Source organism: Mesoplodon densirostris, chromosome 2 (genome assembly GCF_025265405.1).
Source record: "Mesoplodon densirostris isolate mMesDen1 chromosome 2, mMesDen1 primary haplotype, whole genome shotgun sequence".
NCBI classification, from domain to species: Eukaryota; Metazoa; Chordata; class Mammalia; order Artiodactyla; family Ziphiidae; genus Mesoplodon; species Mesoplodon densirostris.
This window is the reverse complement of record NC_082662.1, coordinates 70383323-70407859: the sequence shown is the minus strand read 5'-3', so window position 1 is coordinate 70407859 and position 24537 is coordinate 70383323. Positions and strand designations below refer to the sequence as shown.

At 37.9% G+C, this 24537-nt stretch overlaps 1 protein-coding gene across 1 annotated transcript in view; it reads right to left on the bottom strand.

The window, feature by feature from the left end:
• PTGFR (prostaglandin F receptor) overlaps nucleotides 1-22770 on the bottom strand; it is a 55165-nt gene extending 32395 nt beyond the window's left edge. The window contains exon 1 of the mRNA XM_060084732.1: nucleotides 21973-22770. Coding sequence (XP_059940715.1) covers nucleotides 21973-22770 — 798 coding nt within the window. The remainder of the gene's footprint in view (nucleotides 1-21972) is intronic.
• Nucleotides 22771-24537: the final 1767 nt, after the last annotated feature.

Here is a 24537-nt window from a genome sequence, read left to right as displayed (position 1 = left end):
AAGCAGCCTCCAATAAGCAGTGATTTGTAAAATAGGTTATAGGATACCTACACAATGGAACAGTTTGTAGCCATTAAAATGATGTTGCCTAAGAATGCTTACAGATAAAACATTTATATTGTAGTTAAGCAAATAAAGATTACAAAATAGTAGCATTTTAGTTTGATTACTATAATAATTATAATAACTGAAACTTATTGCATAATTACTACATACCTTCTGAAATAGGTACTACTAATATTCCCATTTTAATTATAAGGAAAAAGAGACAAAGTTAATTAACGTGCCCAAGGTCAAATGGTTAGTAAAGATAATCTGGCTCCCAAAATCACACCCTTAACACAGCCTCTCTAATACCTGTGTATATGCTTTGAGAAAAGCATAGAAGAATATCAACAGTACTTAAGAGAGGTTGGGTATGTACCTGTCATAAGCAAAATTTTTACAATAGAATGACTCCCTGAAGATGTCCCAACCCAATCCCTGAATACAATGAGATATATCTCCTATGATTATTATGTTATATTAAAAGACACAGTGGACCTTAACACAGTGCAACTATCACAGGTGGACCTAATCTAACCATAGGAGCTCCTCTAAAAGCAGAGGATTTTCTTCAGCAGGTAGCGCGAGAAGCCAGCGAAGATTCCAAGTGTAAGGAGAATTCAGTACACCATTTCTGCTTTGTTGATGGAGGGGACTACATGAGAAGGGAGTTCAGCTGCCTTTAGGACCAGAGAGCAGCCCCCAGCTGACAGCCAGCCAGGAAATGGGGACCTCAGATCTATAGCTACAAGGAACTGGATTCTGACAACAACCTAATCAGCTTTGCAGAGAATTCTTCCCCCAAGCCTCTAGGTTGGAGCCCAACCTCACTCTTACCTTGATTTCAATTCCCTGAGCAGAGAACCCAGTTGAACCCACCCAGACTTCTGACCTACAGAACTGTGAGATAATAAAGTGGGCAATTTCACGCTGCTAAGTTTGTAGGACTTTGTTATCTAGCCAAAGAAAACTAATACAGTACTTATGAGGGACTTAGAATTAAGAAACTAAAATTTGTGTATTAAAAACCTACAACAGCATTATACTTGATGGAGAAAATATAGATGCATTTTAAGATCTGGAACAAAATAAGAACATCTATTATTACTACCATTGCCTAACTTAGTATTATAATTCCTCACCAATGCTATTTTTAAAATGAGGTATATAAGAATTAGAAGAAAAAGGATCAAACTTTGTTATCTAGAAATGATTAGAATCAATAAATGACTGAAACCAATAAAAGAGTTCAGCAAGTTGCTGAATACATGACCAACTCAGAAAAATTAAAAACACTTCTTCTCACTAAAATTAGCAACCACAGAATACAAGAAAAATAAAAAAACATTCAAAATAGCATAGAAATTATAAACTATCTAGGAATTTACTTAATCAAGAAATAAACAAGCCCTTTAAAGGGGCTTACTTTTTTTTTTTTTTTTTTTTTTTTTTGCCGAACGCAGGCCTCTCACTCTTGTGGCCTCTTCCGTTGCAGAGCACAGGCTCCGGACGCGCAGGCCCAGCGGCCATGGCTCACGGGCCCAGCCGCTCTGTGGCATGTGGGGTCTTCCTGGACCGGGGCACGAACCCATGCCCCCTGCATCGGCAGGCGGACTCTCAACCACTGCGCCACCAGGGAAGCCCGGGGCTTACATTTTTCAATTCTCCTTTTCCTGTATTTTCCAAACCATATTTAATGAACACATATTACTTTGCTAATGAAAATGTACCATATCAATGGTGATATTCAAAATGTTTAGAACATTGGTACCAATCAATTAGAATGGCATGGGCAACAAAGAAGTAGTTCAGTCATACAGGTATATGCCAGGTGAAGAAGAGCTTCATGACTTATAATTATTAATTAAGTAATTATTATATTTCTTTCCCTGAATTGGCTGGGAAGAACAAACTTCAGCCTTCCACTTTCTTTGAAGAATTTCTCTCAATTAACTATTTTTTCCTGTACTTACAAAGAAAGGTAAGAGAGTGCAATTAGATCAACAAAGCAATCTGGCTTACTTAAAAAATGCATGCAACAAAAAACAGAACTGGCATAGAAGGGAGAAGGACATGTCTACAGGGATGGCGAATGGGAAAATAAGAAAACAAAACCAGGAAATTCCCTGGCGGCCCTGTGATTAGCACTCAGCACTTTCATTGCGGTGGCCCAGGTTCAATCCCTGGTTGGGGAACTAAGATCCCACAAGCTGCACAGCTCAGCCAAAAAACAAAAAAGAAATCAAAACCAGCCCATGTGGCCTGCACGTGACCAGCAGACTGACCATCCTATCCTGCCTGAGGGGACAGAGTAAAACCGTGTAGCTCAAATCACATCTCCCCACACGAACTCAGTCTTCAGAGAATGCAAATGCTGGGGACCTTGCCATTACCTGCCTTCAAATTATGAAATGACCAGGGTAATAATCCTTGGAGCTTGATTTTCAGATGCCAGAGACAATCAAAAGATAGTAATTAAAGCATGTCAACATACTAAATAAGTACTTTTACAAAATCCACCAGAGTGGTAAGTAACTTTAACATAAAAAGCAGCTTAAGAGGTCAAATTGGTGGGTTTTTTTTTTTTTTTTTTAATCACAATCCTGGTCTTCCCAACAGATAATTTGTTTCTCCTCTTAACATAGAATTGTTTTAGAAATGTCAAGAAATGACTTCTAAAAAATACTATCTCAGAATTTTGCACTTATTCCTTTCCATCTTTGGATAATTTTTGAAATATTATTTGTTCAGCTAGTTCACTATCACAACATCAATGGTGCCTAACTAACAATAGTTGGCATTGCACAAAGCCGTAAAATATTTAAAACTGAGGAAATGCAAAGGTCCACTTTACAAAACAGAAACAGACTCACAGACTTAGGGAACGGACTTATGGTTACTGGGGGGGCAGGGTGGGGGGACTGATAGATTGGGAGTTTGGGATTGACATGTACACACTACTATATTTTTGTTTGTTTGTTTGTTTGTTTGCGGTACGCAGGCCTCTCACTGTTGTGGCCTCTCCCGTTGCGGAGCACAGGCTCCGGACGCTCAGGCTCAGCGTCCATGGCTCATGGGGCCCAGCCGCTCCGCGGCATGTGAGATCTTCCCGGACCGGGGCACGAACCCGTGTCCCCTGCATAGGCAGGCGGCCTCTCAACCACTGTGCCACCAGGGAAGCCCAACTATATTTAAAATAGATAACCAAAGAGGTCAAGTTGTTTTCACTTTATAAACACATTCAAGAAGGCAATAGAGACAAGCCCTGTATTCTTTAATCATGATTCATCCCAAAGTGAAGGCAGTTTGTTGCCAGATGACACTATTGATTCATTCATATCACTAAGAAAGGTCTAGTAGGTCTGAAAATGACCATCAAAGGTATCAAGACTATTCTTCCCTTAGGAGATTGTCAGTAAATGCTCAGGAAATTTCATCCTTGCAGTACTGTCAAACTGGTTCCAAAGCCACTCCCTTCTTTCCAGTATATAAATTCTTGTTATTTTTTCCATCAAGCTACCAAGTTTTGTGGTATTATTTGCAATACCAGAAAGCCAAGCCCTTCTTCTGTGGTTATATAGAAGACATTGGATTCCTAAGCGGTTTTGTAAATAATACCACAAAAATGACCTTGCTTAAAAGAACATGATTTTTCCCAGAAATAAACAATAGAAGATAAACATATGTAATCAACAAGAAATTAGGCTTTGCATTCAGGTAAGTGTTTTGATAAAGAAGAGCTGAACTAGCCTCCAGATTTCCCTGATTGGGTTAACCAGTGAAAGAAACAAGATCCCAAAACCTGAATTGCAAAGGTCCAAAATCCCAAAAGGTGAAACGATGTCAAGTTGGCATCTTCAAGAAGAATTGACTTTATTAAATACATTCATATTAAGAAGCACATCATGAAAAGAAAGGAGGCGGTACAAACCAAAAATGGTGTTTACTACAAGTTTATGGAAAATAAATCAATGTAAGGAAAAGATGCGACCATTTAATACAAGGAAGAAAAGAAAACAGAAAGTTTATAAATCGATTGAATCAAAAGACAAGAATTGCAATTCTAGAAGAGAACTCTGTCTCATGATTGGTAGTTAAGCACCTATTTCACTAAACCCAAAGACCACCAGAGACCACATAAGCCTGAAGTCAGGGGGGCTTTGGTCAAGAAGTCTCTACCCTCCATTGTTTGGTGTAGACTAAACATAAATGAAGTTTCCAGCAAAGCTGCTCCTTGGAAGGTCATGGGCACTTGCTCACAGAGTTCTTTTGTAATGGAGCCAGTTCTGCTCCTGCCTCCCCAAATAAACTACAGATTCCTTTGAAGTTAGGATGTCATTTTATTCATGTTTATATACCCATGTAGCACATGTGCAAATAAATGTCCATTGAAAGCACTTAGTGAATGTTTTTCAAATTACCACTGAGTTTTACTAGAGTATCATTTGGAATAATGGTCATAATAATAATCAAAACAATCAGCACCTTTCGCTGGGTGCTTACCAGATGTCATGTGAAAATTCACAGGTTACTTGATTAAATCAATATATAGATATAATCAGTACTGTTAACCATATTTTACAGAAGTTAAAATTGAAGCCTACAAAACTCCGTAATAATTTGTCAAAGGAGATGTGGCTAGCATATCTAAACTTGGGTAGTGAGAAATTTCTGCAAAAGAACATATATATATATATAAAAAACTGAATCCCTTTGCTGTATAGCAGAAATTAACACAACATTGTAAATCAACTATATTTCAATAAAATTTTAAAAATTTTGAAAAAGAAATTTCTGCACACTGCAATAGGCTATGGGAACTCACCTAATTAGAAGTAGAGATTCAAGTATAGGCTACAGAGACTCAGTATAGTCATTATGCTGTGGAGTCAACACTGATGAAGATGCTCATTGATGTAGACAACATAAAAAATCAAGACATCTTTGACTATAGTAGGTGCCTGCTAAATATTTGGGAAGTGAATGCAGAACTAAAGTGGGAAACAACAATTTTTCCAAGTCAAAGAACTGTACTGAAGTCCTAACTATGCCATTCAACAGGGAATGAATACTGATCCTTTCTTCCCAGCAACAGAAGCTAGAGAATAGTTAAGCACCTTGACTCAGAAAACACAGCCTCTTCTCAAGTCAGAATTTGCTGAGGCTTGTTATGGTGGGGCTTGCTCTCTTTCTCTGCACTTACATACTTTAAGGTCCTGTAGAAAAACTCTGTAAAATAAAAGGATATGCCCCATTCCTGCTTTTTACAGTTTAAACAATGGGAACTATAGTATTAAAATCAATAGTAAAAAAAAAAAAAAAAAAAAATGGGGCTTCCCTGGTGGCGCAGTGGTTGAGAGTCCGCCTGCCGATGCAGGGGACACGGGTTTGTGCCCTGGTCCAGAAAGATCCCACATGCCGTGGAGCGGTTGGGCCCGTGAGCCATGGCTGCTGAGCCTGTGCATCCGGAGCCTGTGCTTTGCAACGGGAGAGGCCACAACAGCGAGAGGCCCGCATAACGCCAAAAAAAAAAAAAAATGTTTTTAATTCCAGAGTCAAAACCTAAAAACCCCAAACAAGGGATATGTAAACTCCTGGCCCATGGTCCGTCTGACATGTAATACACACTGTCCTAGAAATGCATGTACATGTGTGTCCTTCATACTGTTATCATAGACACAATAATCGTTGAACATTTTTCTTTTGTTGTAAAATAATTATTAGGGCATTTCAAAGCTGATTTCTCTAGAGCAGCGGTCCCCAACCTTTTTGGAACCAGGGACTGGTTTCGTGGAAGACAATTTTTCCATAGATGGCAGTGGGGATGGTTCAGGCAGTAATGCAAGCAATGGGGAGCGCTGGGGAGTGGCAGATGAAGCTTCACTCACTCGCTCACCTCCTGTGTATGGCCCGGTTCCTAAAAGGCCGCGGACTGGTACTGGTCCCCAGCCCAAGGGTTGGGGACCCCTGTTCTAGGGTCAAGAAACAGAAAATCATTTGTAACTAAAGCATGGAGTTATCAAATTTGTGAGTGTGAGTGTGTGTGTGTGTGTGTGTGTGTGTGTGTGTGTAGCTCTGCAAAACCAAAACCAAAAAAGATTACAATAATAAAGAGAATTAAGAGAGCCAAATAACCTCATCTCAAAAGCAAAATAGCATGGATAATTGCATATTTCAACCAAATGAATGTTCATCAAATTGCCCTTTGCTAAGGCAGCAAAGAAGATGTACTGAGATTATAAACCAAGTAGAATAGATAAGATGTAACTAAATGTTTCCTTTAAAACTTTTGCCACACAATATAATTGCATTTTAAGCCTTAAGGAGAATTGTTTTGAAAGTGTTTCCTTTGTTACTCACAAGCTAATCTTTATTTAATAGTGATTTATTATTTGCCGTACTTCCCAATATAAGTTCTAGAAAAGCAATGTATACATTACTTATATTTCAAATGAAATTTTTCAAACAACTTTCTGCTATATTCCTATTCTGTTGTAATCCATTCTCTATGTAGCAGCCAAAATGATCTTTTAAAGCCATACATCAGATCATATCTTTCTCTTGTTAAGAAAGCATTTCAATCTAATTTAATCCAAACTCACAGTGACCTAAAACGTCTTCGAAAATCTGACCCTTGCCTTCCTCTCCATCCTCAAATCCTACCACGCTTACCTGTGGTTAGGTAAACCAAAACAAATGGTTTTTTTTCTCATTACAAGAAGCTTATACCCACCACTGAGTTTTTTGTGCTGGTTGTTCCCTCTACCCGACCACCCTGCCCATGTATCTTCCTGTGGCTGACTCCTTTTTGTCATCCAGGGCTAACCTCATCATGAGGCCTTCCCTGACCATCCAATCTAAAAGAGCCCCAGCCTACCCTCTGTCATAGCACATACAGCTATACGAAGTCATTCTGTTAATTTCTTTACTTCTTCTTCCTCTCTCTCTCCCTGTCTCTCTGTCTCTCTCTGTCTCTCTGTCTCTGTCTCTCTCTCTGTCTCTCTCCCCCCCTCCCCAAATAGTCCCTCCCCCTGGCTACCCCACCCTCAGAAGAATGTAACCTCCATAAAAGAGGGAATATTGCCTGTCTTATCCAGCACCATGCTCCTAGAACACAGAACAGTCTCTGACACATGAAAGGCTCTAAGAAAAATATTTATTGAATAAATGAACATTTCTAAACATATTATATTTACGGATGCATTTTAGTTTTTTTTAGAGTGAATTTTCACTAAGGCCATATCTTCAGCTCTCTTTAACAATCAAGGACCATGGCTTCTTCCAGCTGCAAACATGCCTGGTTATGACTGCAAGACATTCGGAACAAAGAGGCTGTTCACTGAGAGATAAACACATTTTCAGGATGAAAGTTTGTTTCACTGTAATCAAAATTCTGAAACTGGCTCTTCATGGCACGCTATTCTTGATATGCAATACCAACTAACAGAGCTGCTATTTTTTTTTAATTTACCCAGATAAATTAGGACCCATTTAGCTTGGGGACAGCAGGGAAAGGTAGGAGACTAAGGATATTATCAATAGGAAGAAGAGAAGCAAATTTTTTTTCTAATTTTTTGAAGGCAGACTTTTTTAGCAAATTTGTTCAAAGACTTACTCCCAGTCAGGCCTATGTCAGAAAAATAGTAGAGTACAAAAATAATCCTCCTTTTAATCCTGTTCATCTTTCTTCACAAATTACAACCATCTCAATGTCTTTGAGCTATCTTCATGTCAGAGCTCTTCTCTGTGAATCTTGACTTAAATCTGAAGATATCTTAATTTTATCTATATAAAATTTGCATTGTAACACATGGCCAGTGATGTTACAACTGCTCATGATGCTAAATGCAAATAATGTCCAGCTAAATGCAAATAATGTCCAAGAATACGATTGTATTCTTTGGGTAAACCTTCTGAACATACAGAATCGTAAATAGTTTCCACGTCTGAAGAAAGATACAACTGAAAACATAATAGGGATTCAGTGAGTTAACATCTGTAAAGTGCTAAGAGCTTTGTCTGGCATATGGCAGGAGCTATATAGATGAGAGGTTTTAATTAATTCTTCCACTACAAAACGAAATTTCTAGGCAAACTTTACTTTTAAAATGATCACCACAGTTATAATTTCTAGTTACATTTCAAGAACTTTACTGCTTTTTTCCAAAACTAACCTTTAAAAATAAAATCCTTATGTGACATCATATGCATTTAATAACCATCATTATAAGGATGTTGCTTCATTCACTAATTTCTTTTGTGATGAAAGGATTCTAATGGATGAGCTGCATTTTCCTTGAACCTCTCCAAGTAGTGTACCACGCACTGCAAGAAATAGAGTAGAAACATATGGCCTTGACTCTGTCATTAGGGGCTCCCTGTCCATTTGATATATTAGACAGTCACAAGACAAGTAGTGCAAATTTATGACTATATAGAATTTGATGCTATACTTTATCCATAGAAAGAGAGATAAATGTGGGTTAGAATAATCAGAACAGGTTTCATGGAGAAAATCATTACAGATATAAATAAAAACAAATCAAGACTTCCAGAATTGTAATTTCTCTAATAAAAAGAAAATCGGATTTGCATCAGTGTAACATGCTATAGTGACATATTCTCCTAGAGAGATGATCTTTAGCCACCAGCCATATATACATTTGACTATACTTCATGCTAAACCATGTAATTTTGGCATTTCATTTATGAAATGTTAGACTTTCTTCAAGAAATTTTGGAAGGAAAAATACTTAAGTTACTTAATCAACATTCATATATGAGTGTTCTGATTTTAATTAAAAAAGCATTTCTTAAGGAACTGTATTCACCTGTACTTAAAGTCATGCTAGCACATTTATTCCTCTGTCCCCTCCTCAGTCTGGGTGGTAATCTGTCACTGAATAGGGAGGCCAAACTTCTCCCTCTACCTACCACAAAGAAAGCTCCTGTTTCCCACAGATGCCAGTGGCATTCAGTGGACAGGAAAAATGAGCTTAATTCCAGAATATACACCTTCATCCTTCAAGCTGAAACGTTTTGGTTTTGGCTGTTGGAGAAGGGTGGGTAGTGGGGTGGAGGTAACAAAGAAACTCCTCAGGACTCACGAGGCTTTGTTACTCTGCTCAGGACCTGAATATACAGGGCATCCTTCAGAAATCACTGTGATGCGTGATTTTTAACTGATTGCTTACTTGTCCCATTATCCTGTTTAGCAGATAAATAAGCTCTGGGCGAGTTGAATTGACATGAACTTGAGCTTTCGGCAACCATGTAAAACAAACCAAGAAGTCCAAGAGAAAGGTGACTCCAATGCTGTGGTTATAGCTTAAGTCAATTCATACTCAAAGCAGGTATTCGAGACAAGGGCACCGATATAGGTAAAGCTGGTTATTCATTCATCATAACAGCCAAATATAAAATGGCTTGCCAAATCAACCATGAAATCCACATCAATCTAAAACCATTGAAATAAGCAGGCTAGCTTTTGTATTACTACCATTTATTTTAGACAGACAAACCTAAAGTGGGCAATCAGGAGAAGGTCAAGAGCACACAATGGAAATGACCCCTAGACATACTGTTGTCTTCTCCATCATCCAGGAACGCTTTTAGCAAGCTGGCCCTGGCATCGTATCCACAGATGAGCCTGATACAAGCTTAGAGAGAAGAACTAGAAAGGCAAAGATGTCCTCTAAATGTCATGCATTTAGAACTGCCTAGTATTTTTTTTTTCTTGATTGAAAACAGCAATTCTTTATATTCCCTTGAAATAAGAAACAGTCTGCCTTAGCTGTCTTTGGACTTTCAATGGAAAAAACAATCACCACACATCCTATAATAGCTTCAAAACCACCTCATGCTAGCAAAGATTATAAAGACTATGGAATTTTTTTTTTTAGCTCTTTTGTATGTCAGGTGGTTTTTTGATTCAGAAATAGTATATGAGAGAAACACTGAAATGGTCAGTCACAAAAATGTCATTATAGAAGCATATAAATATTAAACTGTATCAGAAACTAATTTTCTGTTCACTGCACTGAATTCAAGCATAATGATAGAGATATGTGTTGTTACTTCTGTGTTGCAATTTGGAAATAAGCTTTCATATTAGGATATGAGGAGAAAGAAGGCATTCACAAAGTTTTTTCTTTCTATATGCAATTCTAATCTGGCTTTTCCCCCAAAACTGCATTTCTAATTTAAGCCTATCCACAGGATATGCTGGGTTGGAGAAATATTCTCAGAAGTTTCTTCCTAGTGCATAGGTCTTGGGCAATTCCAAACTACAACCTGGAGCAGGGACAGGCCAGTTACAGGTGCTGAGGTCCACTGTGGTCTGTAACAAATTTGTGGGAACAGGTAGAACTGACTTACTTTCTAAACTGGAAATTAGCCATGCTTTTCCCTTCACTGACCCCCCTTCTGATTCAACTTCATGCTTCCCAAATTAGCAGAACCATCCACCAGAATACAGACTACAGAATATCAGAAAATGTACTCCCCATGTTGTATTTTCTTCAATGCCAGAATTCTAGAGCTCAGCCAAGAGGTATTGGGGGCATGACAGAGAGGGAGAGAAAAGCTCTTCTTGTTCTGTTTGAATGTTATGATGATGCTGTATTCCATTAATAAGAATGGCACAAAAAGATTCTTAGACTATCCCAATAATAGTAAACGCACAAACAAAATGCAAAATACCCGAAAAGTCTATTGCTTTCATTGCACTAATAATGCTCACCTTCAGTATAAGATAAAGAAGAATTCAAGGCAAACTGTTTTAAAAGTGAGAGGGAAGGTCGCTTTATGTTTATAAAAGGAATAATTTACAACAAAGAATTAAAGAATTAATGAATTAATGAATTAATTAATCCCGATGACATTACGTTGAAATCTAAATCATCGAAATCCAATGAAAACCATTAGAAATGCAAATATAAACTAACAAAACACAAATATAATAAAATTCCAAGTTCTCATACACATTATTTGACAGAACAGTTAGAAAGAAAAATAAGAAAATAAGATTCTATAAACAATAATCTTGATTTAATACCTATGTATTGAACTTTGTAACTTAAAAAAGAGTGTAAATTATTTTCAAATGCCCATGGGATATTTACAAAATCTGATAATAAGAAGTTAACTAAAAAAAAAAAAAAGAAGAAAAAAAACCAAGAAGTTAACTAACTTGAAAACAGTAAGATTTGTAAGTTGATGTAAGGCATTTTTTTTAACATCTTCATTGGAGTATAATTGCTTTACAATGGTGAAGCAACTGACAAAGGATATAAGGCATTTTTAAACTGTTAAACTAAACAGCCCTATGGAAAGACTAATTTTACAAGAAAAATTTCAAATTTTGTGTTATGATGAAACTACAAAATTATTATACAAAACATGATTATGATCATGAAAGGGGACACTCTATATTGTAATTGATAAACTGAACACAAGTCTAAATAAAATGTGAAGAAAATGGTAATTGTACATAAAGTTAAAGTTAGATCAATAGGATGAAATGAAGAGTATAGAAAGATCCAAACACATTTAAGAATTTCATATATAACAAAGGTAGGAGTTTAGAACAGCTGCAGAAAGACCATTTAATAAGTGATTTGGGATAACTGGCTAACCATTCAAAAGAAAATTCATGTTATTAACTTGCAAATTAAACCAACATAAACTATGAATGTATTAAAAACATAAATACAAAAAAATGAAAAAGCAAAAGTGCTAGAAGAAAAAAGAAATGAATACCAATGTCATCTTAGCCTGAAAAAGTATTTCTTAACTTGAAACAGAAAGCAGTAACTACAAAAGAAATTATTGATTCATTCACTACTTGTATAATTAAAATACTAAGTTAAAAGGTGAACAATGAATATGGAAAAACAATTGCTTTTATAACAATTGATTTTATAATTATTTTTATATATTAGCATTATCTGGTCTTTGTTATCCAAAAAGTTTTTGAAAATCATTTACAGATACCCACACATTCACAAAAGAAAGGAGATAACACCCAATAATATAAGAAAAAAAGTTCACTCCTTAATCAAAAAAATTAAACTAATATGTATTCTGTATCAGATGAGTAAAAGAATGCACCCAGTATGTTAATAGTGTTTATCTCTGGGTAGTCAGATTTGGAAGACTTTTTAAATTTTAATGTGTAGTTTGCTGTACTTTCTTACAATAAAATTTTATAGTTAAAGAAAACATTGCATTATTTCAAAGTAGCTTGAGGGAATATAACACATGAAATTTAATATTCCTTGATAAGGATAAGATGTCCGTGGAAATAAAGGGAGGTCTTTCCTTTCCAACAGAGTTCCTATAATATGAGAGCGCCTCTCCACCCTCACACCTATATATGTCAGCTTTCTGCTGCCTTCGCTGCTTCATCCCTGCTTCACTTCTCATCCTGCATTCCGTCTCTCTGTCATTTGTGTGGTTTTTATTTTCCTTGTTTTCTGGTCCTCTGCCGTGAACAAAAATGCAAGAAGCAAAATAGGGGAAGATGTAATCAAAGTAATAACAATTACTGTTGCTGCTGCTGCTACAGCAATGTTATTATTTATTATTTAATACTAATACACTTTTGGGCCCTGAGGTTCCTCCACTTATTACTAAAGCAATTAATCCTCTACCCTTCTCCCAGGCAAGGTCAGAAAAATACAAATAGTTTTATTTATGTCATACTAAAAGAAGAAAGAGAAGGAAAAGGAGGACACACATAAGAGAGATTGGAGGAGCGAGCACAAAGGTTGTGGGTAAATTGAAGGAGCTAGAAAATATGATTCCTAGAATTTGGCTCAGGAAAATTTTCCCAGGTCATGTCTCTGTCTCTGTGCTTTACTATCCTCCTGGAGAGACACCCAGCCTTTTGTTCAGTAAAAACCTGCTCAAAGAATAAATCAGTGAGTAAATTAACAAGTAGATTAAAGAATAAATGATTTTTATATTTTCTTCATTTATATTATTAATGTTCATAGCAACTTGGTTTTCTTTATCTTCAGTCCTTGCTAACACTTTCTTAACCTAAATTCTTGGAAGGAATTATTGGGTTTTGTGATGCTTCATTTCACCAACATTTATTTCTCTTCTATACCCTGAGTCACTTCCCTTGTCAAAAGATAGTATAAAATACTACTTTGAATTATGCAATTTTTATTATCTGATTTAATTTTTCTACTACTCATATTTCATTACTTGAAAAATCTTCTAGCTTTTAATATTAATTTATTACAACCTGCTGTATTCTAATCTTGTTTGAGCCTGTCCCCAATACTAAAGAGTTTGTTATTCGTACACTTTTATATCTCTAGAAATTATATACATTATTATCTCTTTTCTCCTTGTTTTACCTTACAATTTACGTTACTTGACTTTGGATCACAATTTTTTCCAGTAACATTTCCTTCTAAATGATATGCTATAGATATTTATAAGTTATCAAAAATAATCTCATCTACTACATTCATAACAATATGCCTGCTACTTTTTTTTTTTTGCCCATAGCTATTTTATTGCATTTTTTTCAAGCAAGAGCATTTATTTGGTTATCCATTTTAAACATAGCAGAGGGATAGTTTGGGAGTTTGGGCTTGACATGTACCTGCTATTTTATTCTAACATAAATTATAATCAAATATCTTCATATTTCAGTTTTCTATATATGTCTTCCTTTTTCCTTTTCTATCAATACTGTTAATTAAGGCCGTGGATATAGTGACCAATTAAATCACAGAGATTGTTATTCTGCATCTAGAACACTGCTTGGCACCTGGCAGGTGCTCAATAAACGTTTGTCAAATAAGTAGACAAATAATTCCTTGTGGACCACCAAATTGGAAGTAACGGCTTCCTACTACAGCACGCTTATTCATTTAATAACTAATTAAAAAGTGCCTTTGATCAGCTTGTTGACAGATGATCTTTTGTTGGCTTTTATTGGTCGGCAGCATTAATATTTGCCAGTAATAGCAACATAATGATAATAGTATAATAACTGAGGCATATGGTACTATGTCAGACACTATTTTAACTTACATCTATTCATTTATTTAGTCCTCACAACAACCCAGTGAAGCGATACTATTACTCTACCTATTTTACATGTGAGGAAATTGAAGCACAGAGTGGTTAGGGACACACAGGAATCAGAAGAAACAGGACGTGAAACCAGGTTCTTAACTACTACATGACACTGAGCTAATATTTTAGCTCCTCGAGTATATCTTTTACTCCAACTAAGTTGTCAGCTCTTCGAGGAAAAAGCTTTATCTTTTAACCCCTGGAATGGGCACAGCCCCAATAGTAGTACTTTATACATAACAGTCTCAATAGTTTTTTGCTAATTTTAGCTTGGTTCAATAATGTATAAGTTAATATCTAATACATTATTATAATTATAATACTACATTATTAGATTATTTGAGTTCATATAAGATGTGAAAGATTAGCACAAAACATCTTTACTTCTGGTGAGACAGTGAAATGAGGCACAATATCTGAACCTTCGAGGGACATTGTTCAGGAAAGTTTTCTGATCCCAGTGTGACCAAACCTTCTCAAGAGAGGATAAATGGAAAACATCTGGAGTAAACACAGATGACTATTTCTAATTGAGATGGCAGGTGGCAATAACAGCAATAGATGCTTGAGGCTCTGGGGATTGTGTTGAGCATCTACTGTATGCCAATCACTATGTTATGAGATTGTAAGGAGGACAAATCATATTTTCCAGTGGTACTTTTAAGTAAGATCTATTTTTATAATCAGTTCACGGATGTACAAAATTGGCTTAGAGTAACTCCAGGTCACAGCTAAGAGATGGTGGGGCTGGGACCCTGCCCCCGGCCTGTGCTTAAATAACTAGAGCATTCTAAAAGGAACGCTTGATTTGGGACTGTGCACTAAAAGCTAAAGGGAATCTTTTACACAATCCAGTTGTCTCTGTCTCCTTTGCCCTCACACCGCAGCCACACTCTGTTCTGGCATTTCACAGTCTGAATTTAATTTGGGGATTCAGTAGCTTAGAAGGAGTGAGAAAAACCATCTCCCTGTCTGTATAAAGCCACAACTGTACCCACTCCCCTGTGGCATTACCATCCTGACACCCAGGACGGAGGACTGACAGAATAACAAATTTACACAAGCTTTGAAAGGTAATATTTGCAAATATCAAAAGACAAAATTCTCCTATTGAATGAAATCCTCTCTAAATACAGATAAATGACATTGAAATAACAGTTAAAATCTGTTGTGGCTGTAAATGATTTCCGAAGCAAACATAAATGCAAATGCATTTTATATACCTCCTATAAGGATGAGACTAAGCAAATAAAGTTAAAACTGGCAACCCAGAGAGATTTGGGGCAAATCAACATCTTGAATTGTTCTTGAAATGTTTGGGGGCTTAATTTAAAACCCCAAAACACATTAAGCCAGAGGAGTTTTAGACCCATGAGGGTATAAATTTAATCCACATGTTTCTGATTCATTTACACTTGAATCATTCAAGTCATGTTTTGTAAGTGCCGTCTCAATGTCTGATATGTTTGGGCGTTTTTATGTCTCTCTCCTTAAAAACAGGAAGCCATATTTTGCCAAGAGTAAATAAACTTAAAATACCTAAGTATTCCAGACAACCGTGCACAACTAAATCAACAGATGTTTGTGTAAATTCTCAACGTAGTAGTGTCTTTTTTTTAATTGATTGACTTTTGGTCCAATTTTGCACCATACTTTTCCATGAAGGGAGATCATATACTCAAATGAGTTCAATTCCAAAGGCCTATGCATAACTCAATATATTTACCAAATCACACTGTAAACCTATGTGTAACATACTTTATATTTAGATAATGTGTGAACAAATGGACTTCTAGAAAATGGTCCTAAACTGGATTCTATGGGAAGCAGACTTTGAGACAGAGATCTACATGCAGGCATTTTTCTGAGGACAGTGAGGTGATGAGGAAAGCAGGACTTGGCACAGGGAGAAACAGAGCTGGAATGGAGCTACAAGCTCTGAAGCACATATGACCCTTCAGAAATGTCCCAAATGAGGCAAGAGGGTAAGTGCTTTGGATCCCCACACCCACCTGTCACTGTACACAGAATGACCAAAGAGAGGGGGACACAACCACGGGCAAGGCAGCTCCCTTGGCTGAGGGTATTTTCCCCAGGGGCAAAACTCACTCCAAAGGGGATCTGGGTGGGGCACCAGTGTCTACTAAGCAGGTCTGTTGGAGTTCTCTGAGAATTAATCCTCCATGAATATAAGACCTAATCAATCTTTTAGTCTGATTAGCAATACAAATTGAGCCATGTAGACACTCAATCAGCTGGCAAAGGCTTGAGGTAAGCAAGCCCATTTTATAGAGAAATTTCAACATTCACTATGGAGATTTTATGACAATGTACAACCAGTATCTGCAGGTCTTTACTCAAAGAAATTTTTTCCTTCTGTCTCCTGAAGTGACCCCGTCAAAGATAAAACACCAATAAAAAATACATACATTTTGGGAGAAAAAATGTGTGCATGTAGAGAAAAAGGTGGTGCTAAAGATAATAATGGGGCAAAAATAACTATGAATAAGTTACATCACCTAATTGTTTCCTTTGCCTTCAATACTTTGTATTTAATACTTGGTTCCTTAGTTCATTCATTCAATAAACATTGGTTTATGACCTACTACTTATAGAAACTAAAACACAAACCAGTAATATAGCTCCTAGCTACCAAGGACCACTGAGACTAACAGAGGAAATTGGCATGAAACATCATAACAAAATAATATCATTCCTAGTTTATCCATGATGCTGACAAAATTCCTAAATTCTAGCACCAGATGCAAATTGTAGAATGTTCAGGATTCTCCAGGACACCATTTCCAACTAATACTCCTGGGGAACCTCTGAACACACGTTCCCCTCTCAGACTTCTCCAATCCAAACCCCAATTCAAAGTATTGGAAGTATTCCCGAGGCTCTCCTGACCTCATCAGCAGACTGGGTCCAAAGTGGAAATGAGGGCCATTACCCACTGAGCCCTCCTTTATGTGAGATTCATTTAGCAAATACTTACTGAGCTCAACTCTGTGCCAGGCACTGGTCTCAGAACTGAGGACACAGCAATAATCATGGTCCCTTCCTTCAAGGAGCTTACATGCTAGAGGCAGAAGCCAAAAAACAACCAAATAAACAGAGAAATGTACCCCATGTTATCCGATACTGCTAAGTGCTATGAGAGTAAATAAAGCAGAGCAATGGAGGAGAGAAGAGAAAGGGTACTTTTTAAGATAGACTCCCTAGACAACATGATATTTAAGAGAGGAGTTGGGGGAGAGCCACATGGATGTCAGGAGGAGAGTACTCCAGGCAAGAGAACACCAAGGTTTCGGGGACAGGAATATGTTCCCAAATCTCTCAGAACTGCTCCTCTGTCTTAAATACGATAATGAGAACCAGCCTTTCCAAGAAAGCAATCTTTACTAGTAGTCAAAGTGTTCTATTCTGTTGTGTTGTTCCATCATTTGCCACTAGCCCTGTAAGACCTGATCATTATGATGCCAATACCTTTAGTAATTCAGTAGAATTCAATTAACCATTTGTTTTTTGATTTATATCTGACAAACATCTTAGTGACCAAATGTTTAACCATATGACTAGAAATACTAGCAGAAGAGTAACAACCTTAGAAAAATCAAATTCAAACACTACCTACACAAGGAAACACATTTTTTGGGTAAACTCACCTACATAAGATATCATTTTGCTCTTCATATACTTTATACTTCTTTTCCCAATTCAAAATGAACCTCAACCCTTGAAGAGAAGGTAAACAAACTAAATAGCCTTCCAGAAAAGATCCCTGAAGTTTAATTGTGTCATAACTCTACAGTTGCTGACTTAAGGAACAGATTAAAAATTACCATTTGGTTTCAATATTTGCTTAATTAACGCTCACCTACAGAACTCAGAATCCACATTCTGGTCAATCATTTCCAATCTCTTGACATTCATACTACTTAAGTTACAGTCAAGCAGTCAACAAGTATTTAATGCTCTGCCAAACTAGTGAAATAAGCATAGCAATAATAATAAATTCCTTTTAGGACTACATATTCTAGAAATGGAACATTAAAAAGAATCAGTACCTGTAGAAAGACAGAAGCAAAGACTATTAAGGAAATGTTACTTAGAAGTGCTGTTAAATGTCTTCATTTTCCCTGTCACTCTAGAAACATCGGAAAAAATCTTCAAGATTTATTTATTTGGAAAAAGTGATTTACCTAGAATGCATGCAAGACAATTTTATAATTGCCATTTGACTCTCAAAGATTTTTGTATTAACTTGTTGCTAAATGGAATTGTAAGCTAATAAGTACCTACTGTATTTTCCTGGATTTTTCAGTTGGGATTGTAATTAAATGAATTTATATGAGTTAACCATGTTTAAAACTATAAAATTCAGATATTGAAATTTTTTAAAAGTCATTAACAAGTTATATTTTAAACTAATATTACAATTGTACTACATTTCTAAATTTCAGTTCCTGAAAATACATACACACACACACACACTTCCCCCTCTGTGAGGGAAAAAAAAAACAAACATTAAATTTTAAAAGAACACCATAAGGGATTTTTAGGGTGGTAAAACTATTCTATATTATACTGTAATGGTGGACACATGTCAATATACATTTGTCAAAACCCACACATTGTACAACACAAGGAGAACCCTAATGTAAACTACAGACTTTAGTCAATAATAATGTACAAGTATTGGCTCATCGATTGTAATGAATGTACTACATCAATGCAAGATGTTAATAATAAGGATGACTGGGGGGTGGAGGGGTGGAGACATGAGGAGCTATATGTGAACTCCGTGTTTTCCACTCATTTTTCTGTAAACCTAAAACTACTCAAGAAAAATGAAGTCTATTAAAAGAGAGAGAGATTTCTAACAAACATCATGATCATCTTACCTTTGTATTAAAATCAATCATCAAACTTAATAAAGTATCCCCCTTTTCATCAGCTACAAATTTTAAAAGTTTTAGAAATTATGCCACTACTGATGTTTTGATGCAGTAAATCCTGCCAAACCCAGACACCATCATCTGCATTACTCACTTCCTCCTTTTAGTGTATGCACCTGTACCCGATTCCAGTTTGAGGCTTGAAAATGACAGTGAACACAGGTCAAAGAGTGTCTTCAGATGTTCATTCAAATGACAAATCCAACATTTCATCCTCATCAATTATAGAGAGAAGGCACATGGTGTAAAGTAGGCCATTGACATGGAAGATGTCACAATTATAGTGCATCTATGGGAATTTAGAAGCTTGGTTTCAGAGGTTTTTTTTTTTTAACTAAGAAGCTTTTAAAATATAGGGTGGAGAATAATGGCTCAGTCATTAATACCTATGCAGTTCCTCCTGGGCACTTAGGTGGTAAAGGAGAAATGGTTCAACAAAGGAATCAGTGTTGGGTATTATTTTGGCATTCCCAAGCCTGGGTTTTTCAATCAGGTTCCATTTAGAGTTGTCTGGTGGTCTTAATGTAATGTGCAAGGCACTTATGTCCAGGCCACAAGTTATAAATCCTTCAGCCAGAACTTGCCATGAAGACCCAAGACTCCACAAGAGAAACTGAAAATAATGCTTGAAACAACTTAAAACATCAATCCAGCAAGGGGTATCTGTGGTAGACCTACTACACATCTAATGCAGAAAAAATTTCCACACTAAAAAGCATTTTAGAAGTATTGATACATTGGTGTCATAGGTGTAGCAATAATTCACAGTTAAATAGAACGCAGACCTCAGAAAATGTTTCACAAAAATAAAATTATATTCCACTAGGAAATATGTTCAAAAGATGAATTAAATTGTAATATCTATTTTAACAGTAAAGAAAACCAAAAATTTAGGAAAAGAAATTAGAGAAAAACATAAATTCAAAATATCATGGTGAGGATGAAATTTTGTTACTTTCCATTCCCTTACAGTAGTTAACCTATAACTCCTATTTCTCAAAGTCAAAAGCCAGAACTAAGTAGAATTTAAAGGTGACTCAGAACAAGCAAAAACCAAAACACCAGTGATTAGCCCAGTTGTCCAGATTATCTGTGTCTCATTAAGTTCACTATTTCATGGTTTTCAGGCTTCCTCCAGAGCTAGGACCTTCATTTTTACATTTTCTTTAAATATTTTCAGCTACCTCTTTTCTCCCTTTCTTAGTATTCCCTTTCCAACCCTCAAATTAATTTCATTTTTGCTCAGACTCACTGTTTATTTTAAAAAGTTACTCTATTTAAAAGTTTAAGAAGAAGAGGAGCATTATTCTAAGGGAATTTCCTTTGTCAAGTAGCATAAATTAAACTCTCTAAGAATGAACACTGAAATGACTCGAAGTGTTGACAGAACTCATCTCTGCAATTCAGATTCAAACAACTGAACTATGAGCTCAGATGAGACCCCTAACTGGGGTCACCCAAGGCCTCCTAAATTGACAATAAGCCAGCCTCAAAATGTTGACTTGCCATTGACCGATGTAGCCTATCCTATCCTCGGTTGGGCCCCTAGGACCAGTTCTGGAACATCACGAAAAAAATATTTAAATGATACAAAAATTCCAGAAGCCAAATTCAAATTGTAAGGAAATAACAGGGATAGAAATAAGGAAATATTTTAAAAGTAGAAATCTTTTTGCAGAATAAAATCAACTACCATAGGATCTGTCTACAGCAACAGCTCTCAAAGACTTTTCTGTTCACCAGGACCAGCAGGATTGTTTATTAAAACTCTACTGGCAATAGTTCTTGGACAATGGACCTAAGGGGGTCTAGAAGAACCGCATTATTAACAAGCACCTGCATAACACGATGCAAGGTATGACCATGGCCTTTGTGTTATGTCTACCTTTGTCTCACCCTTTTGCTTTACCTCTACCTGGGTATCACCTGTATTACTATCTTTGGATACCAATCTGTTTCCCCACTGGTACAAAAAAAGGGATGAAAATAATCTTTACTGCCATCAGGAGCTACATACAGAAGGATGTTTTCTCTTTCATTGTATGTTATCACTTTTTCCTTCATAGAGTAAACTGTTGTAGAGAGTTATGGTCATACTTATCAATCATAAGTATTTTGTCTTCTACCTAGAAAGTCATATAAATGACTTATGTTTGTTGCTAATTCTTTAAACTTAGCCATCATTTCCAAATAAAAATACCAAGATGTTAAATATAGTTGCTGGCTAAATTGAAAAAGAGGAAGGAATGAAATGATAAGAGAAGAATCCCTGGTTCTCCTGCCAGTCATACCCCTCCCTGCATTACTATTATCCTGGGTTTGTGAACTAGTGATTCCTTACCTTATCTACCCATCTAGTTCACCTGCACTATCCAACTATCTCAACTCATCACCTCCCTTTGCAAGCTGAGATCTGGTCATTGTGTGTTGAGAAGCAGCCAGTCTATAAATTACAAGTCCATGTGATTTTCTATCAAGACTTACTGGAGTCCATTCTAATATTGTTTTATGACCATTTTTTTTCACATTTTAGAAACTAGTCATATTCAGTATATTAAAATTATGTTACTTCTGTGAAAATTACTTTATACCACACTGCAACAGGTAACACTATGGTTAGAATTGTTTAGGGAGATATTTCTTTTAATTCTGGGCTTGTGGGGAAATAACCATCTATGTCATAAATAACTTAATTCTCAGCCAGAGCTGAGAACTAAAGTAAGTTCTGAGTAGAAGTAAATTCCAGCATTTAAAAGATGAAACAGCATTGCCCATCAAGACTACCAACTTTGAAAAGACAAGAAACCTTGTATTGAATATCGATTAACTGAACAAAGCAAAAATTCTCAAAACCATAGGTCCTTACCAGAAACGGACTCCAGCAAACGCAGGAGACACACATTATACCCAGGAGCTGGATGACCATTTCAAAATGATGAGACCTGCCTTGTCTGTGCTGCTGACTTTTAAATTTAACTCTTAAAAGTGAAATTCCTGTGATGGCATTGCAAAAAAATGAAATACCAAGGGCTAGGAGCCCCAGAAATGAAAAAAGTAAAAGATAAAACCTATCTTCCCAGTCTTTGATGTGATCTGTTTTGTAGAAACACCAGGTCTTCGACGCTTGAATTTTATAGTCACGATGCCCAAGGATGGGCAGCAAAGCTACGAAAACAGCAAAGAAGCACACTCCACTCAACATCATTTTAACATGTTTGGATGTAATTTTCGTAGAGTGAAATATTGGTTGGGTGACTCCAATACATCGCTCAATGGCCATCACACTGCCTAGAAAAAGTGGGCACAGACCAGAGAATACCATGCAGATACCAAAAATACTGCAAAGAACATTTGATTTGTCAAAATGGATCCAGTCTTTATCAGAAGCATATACAAAGACTGCTATAGCTCCATTGATGAGGTGCCCAAAGAAATCTGTGATTACCAGAGCACTAGCTAAAAGCAAAAACGATGACTTGTACTTCTGTCTAAATCTCTGGTATGCCTTCATGAGAATAGCAATAGCAAGGCTGTTTGATAAGATTCCCACTGTCATGAAGGTTATCGAAAAAGATATTGAAAGCTCTTCTTCCATTTGGCAAGTTGTATTTGAAAGGAGCCCAGCTGCAGGAGACACTGGCTGTTTGGAATTGTTCGTGGACATTGTGGTGGAGATAAGAGCTGGCCACTCAAGTCATCTCCCTCTCAAAACAGTGCAGGCTTGCGGTCCAGAGATCTGCAGCATAAAGACAGAGAAATTATGAGCCCTGGATAACTGTTCATCTGACATTGAAGGCCAAAGCACCCCAGCACCCTGTGGTGGGAATCAGATTTATCTGGCCTGTCATGAGCAAGGTCGCATCATAATGAAAACAGCACACATCCGCCTGCAGTTCCACATTTCATTTTCAAGGTAAAGAAGCTACCAGAATTGAGACCCCTTGGTTAACCTCTATGGCTACTCTGCCACTGGGCACCTCCTAAACTGCCTCCTGACACTTCACTGACACCTTAAAACTCCTAAGGTTTATGAAGTCGCTTAACAAGGCTAGATTTAAACCCAGTTGAGTTTTTAAAGTATAATAGTCTATTTTAATAACTAGGTGACTTTCTAAAGTTTCTGCTTTTTTCTCTGATGAGCTTTGGCCCCAAAGTGCAGATTATTCCTTTGAGACCTATGACTGTCAGGCAGACAAAATCATCTTCTCCAAACTTTGGGAGGGTGCAAAGTGGAACCACAAGCCCGCTGACGCTGCATGGGGCTTCTCTGAATAAGTTCTAAAACTATTTGATTTAGGTCAAATAACAGCAAACCACACGCATCAGTGACCCCTGGAAGGCTCAGTGTTGAGTCTCTAGGAAGATTTTCTGGTCCAGCTACCACCTGTGCAGAAACGTTGGCTGATGAGAGCAAAGAAGGCGGGCCGCCCTCACTGTGGGTGCATCTGCCTAGATGTTGTTGATCTAAGTTACAGCTTCAGGGTAGCTACATCCCAGGCGAATTATTTATTTGTCGCTCTTTCCCTAGTGAGTTGAGGCCTGAGTCACAGACCCTCTATACCCGCCACCACTACCACCCGCCCCGAGCTATTTCCACCGGCGTTTCCCCAGCAGCTTTCCGGGAGGCTAGGAATTCCGGAGCCAGCCTTTCCTGGGACCTGCCCAAGTGGGGCCTCCCGGGACTGCCCGGAGGGCGGCCGCCTCCTCCGGTCTTACTCACAGCTTGACTTTCGATCACTACTACCCCACCGCCCCCAGGCCTCTGCTTGCAACATCCTTCCCAAACCTCTTAACTGCCTGAAACTTTCTGCGATTGCTCAAACGCCAGGGGCCGGTTTCCCTCCCACCCCGGGGGGCGCCAAAGGCCTGCGCTGGCCAGGATGCCGGAGTCGAAGTGTCGCGGGCAGGGAAGCAAGGAGAGGGAAGGGGATCTTTTTCTTTACCCGTTTCCCTCCTCTGAGATCCGTTCTACCCGGTCCCCAGGCGCGCACCTCAGGCTCCAGACGGATCAGACATTGCTCTGCGGGTCTCCCCAGCTTGGGGCATCTGGTCCAAACTTGTTGGCCAGTTCAGGCTAAGGTGCCCTCCGGTGCCGCTGGCTGCTGCTGCCGCCGGGCATACGAGGTGGGGTGGCTAACCCTCAGTCGGGTGGCCAACGCGTGGGAATCCAGCCGCTGAAAGGGTGTTTACCTTGGCATCCCGGGCCGCGGGCAGGGCTCTAGGTGGAGCAGAAGAGCGCGCGGGTCCGTGGGCCATCCCGCGCCCGGCTCCGCTCCGTCGCTGCCGCCGGTTCCTGGGGCGCTGCGCCGCGCTCTCGCTCCGGCTCCGGCCCGGGCTCCGGCCCGGGCTCCGACTGTCTCGCCGCGCGTGCTTCCGCGCGCTCGCCCAGCGCGGAACCTGCCGGGTGCGCTGGGCTCCTCCGATCCTTTAG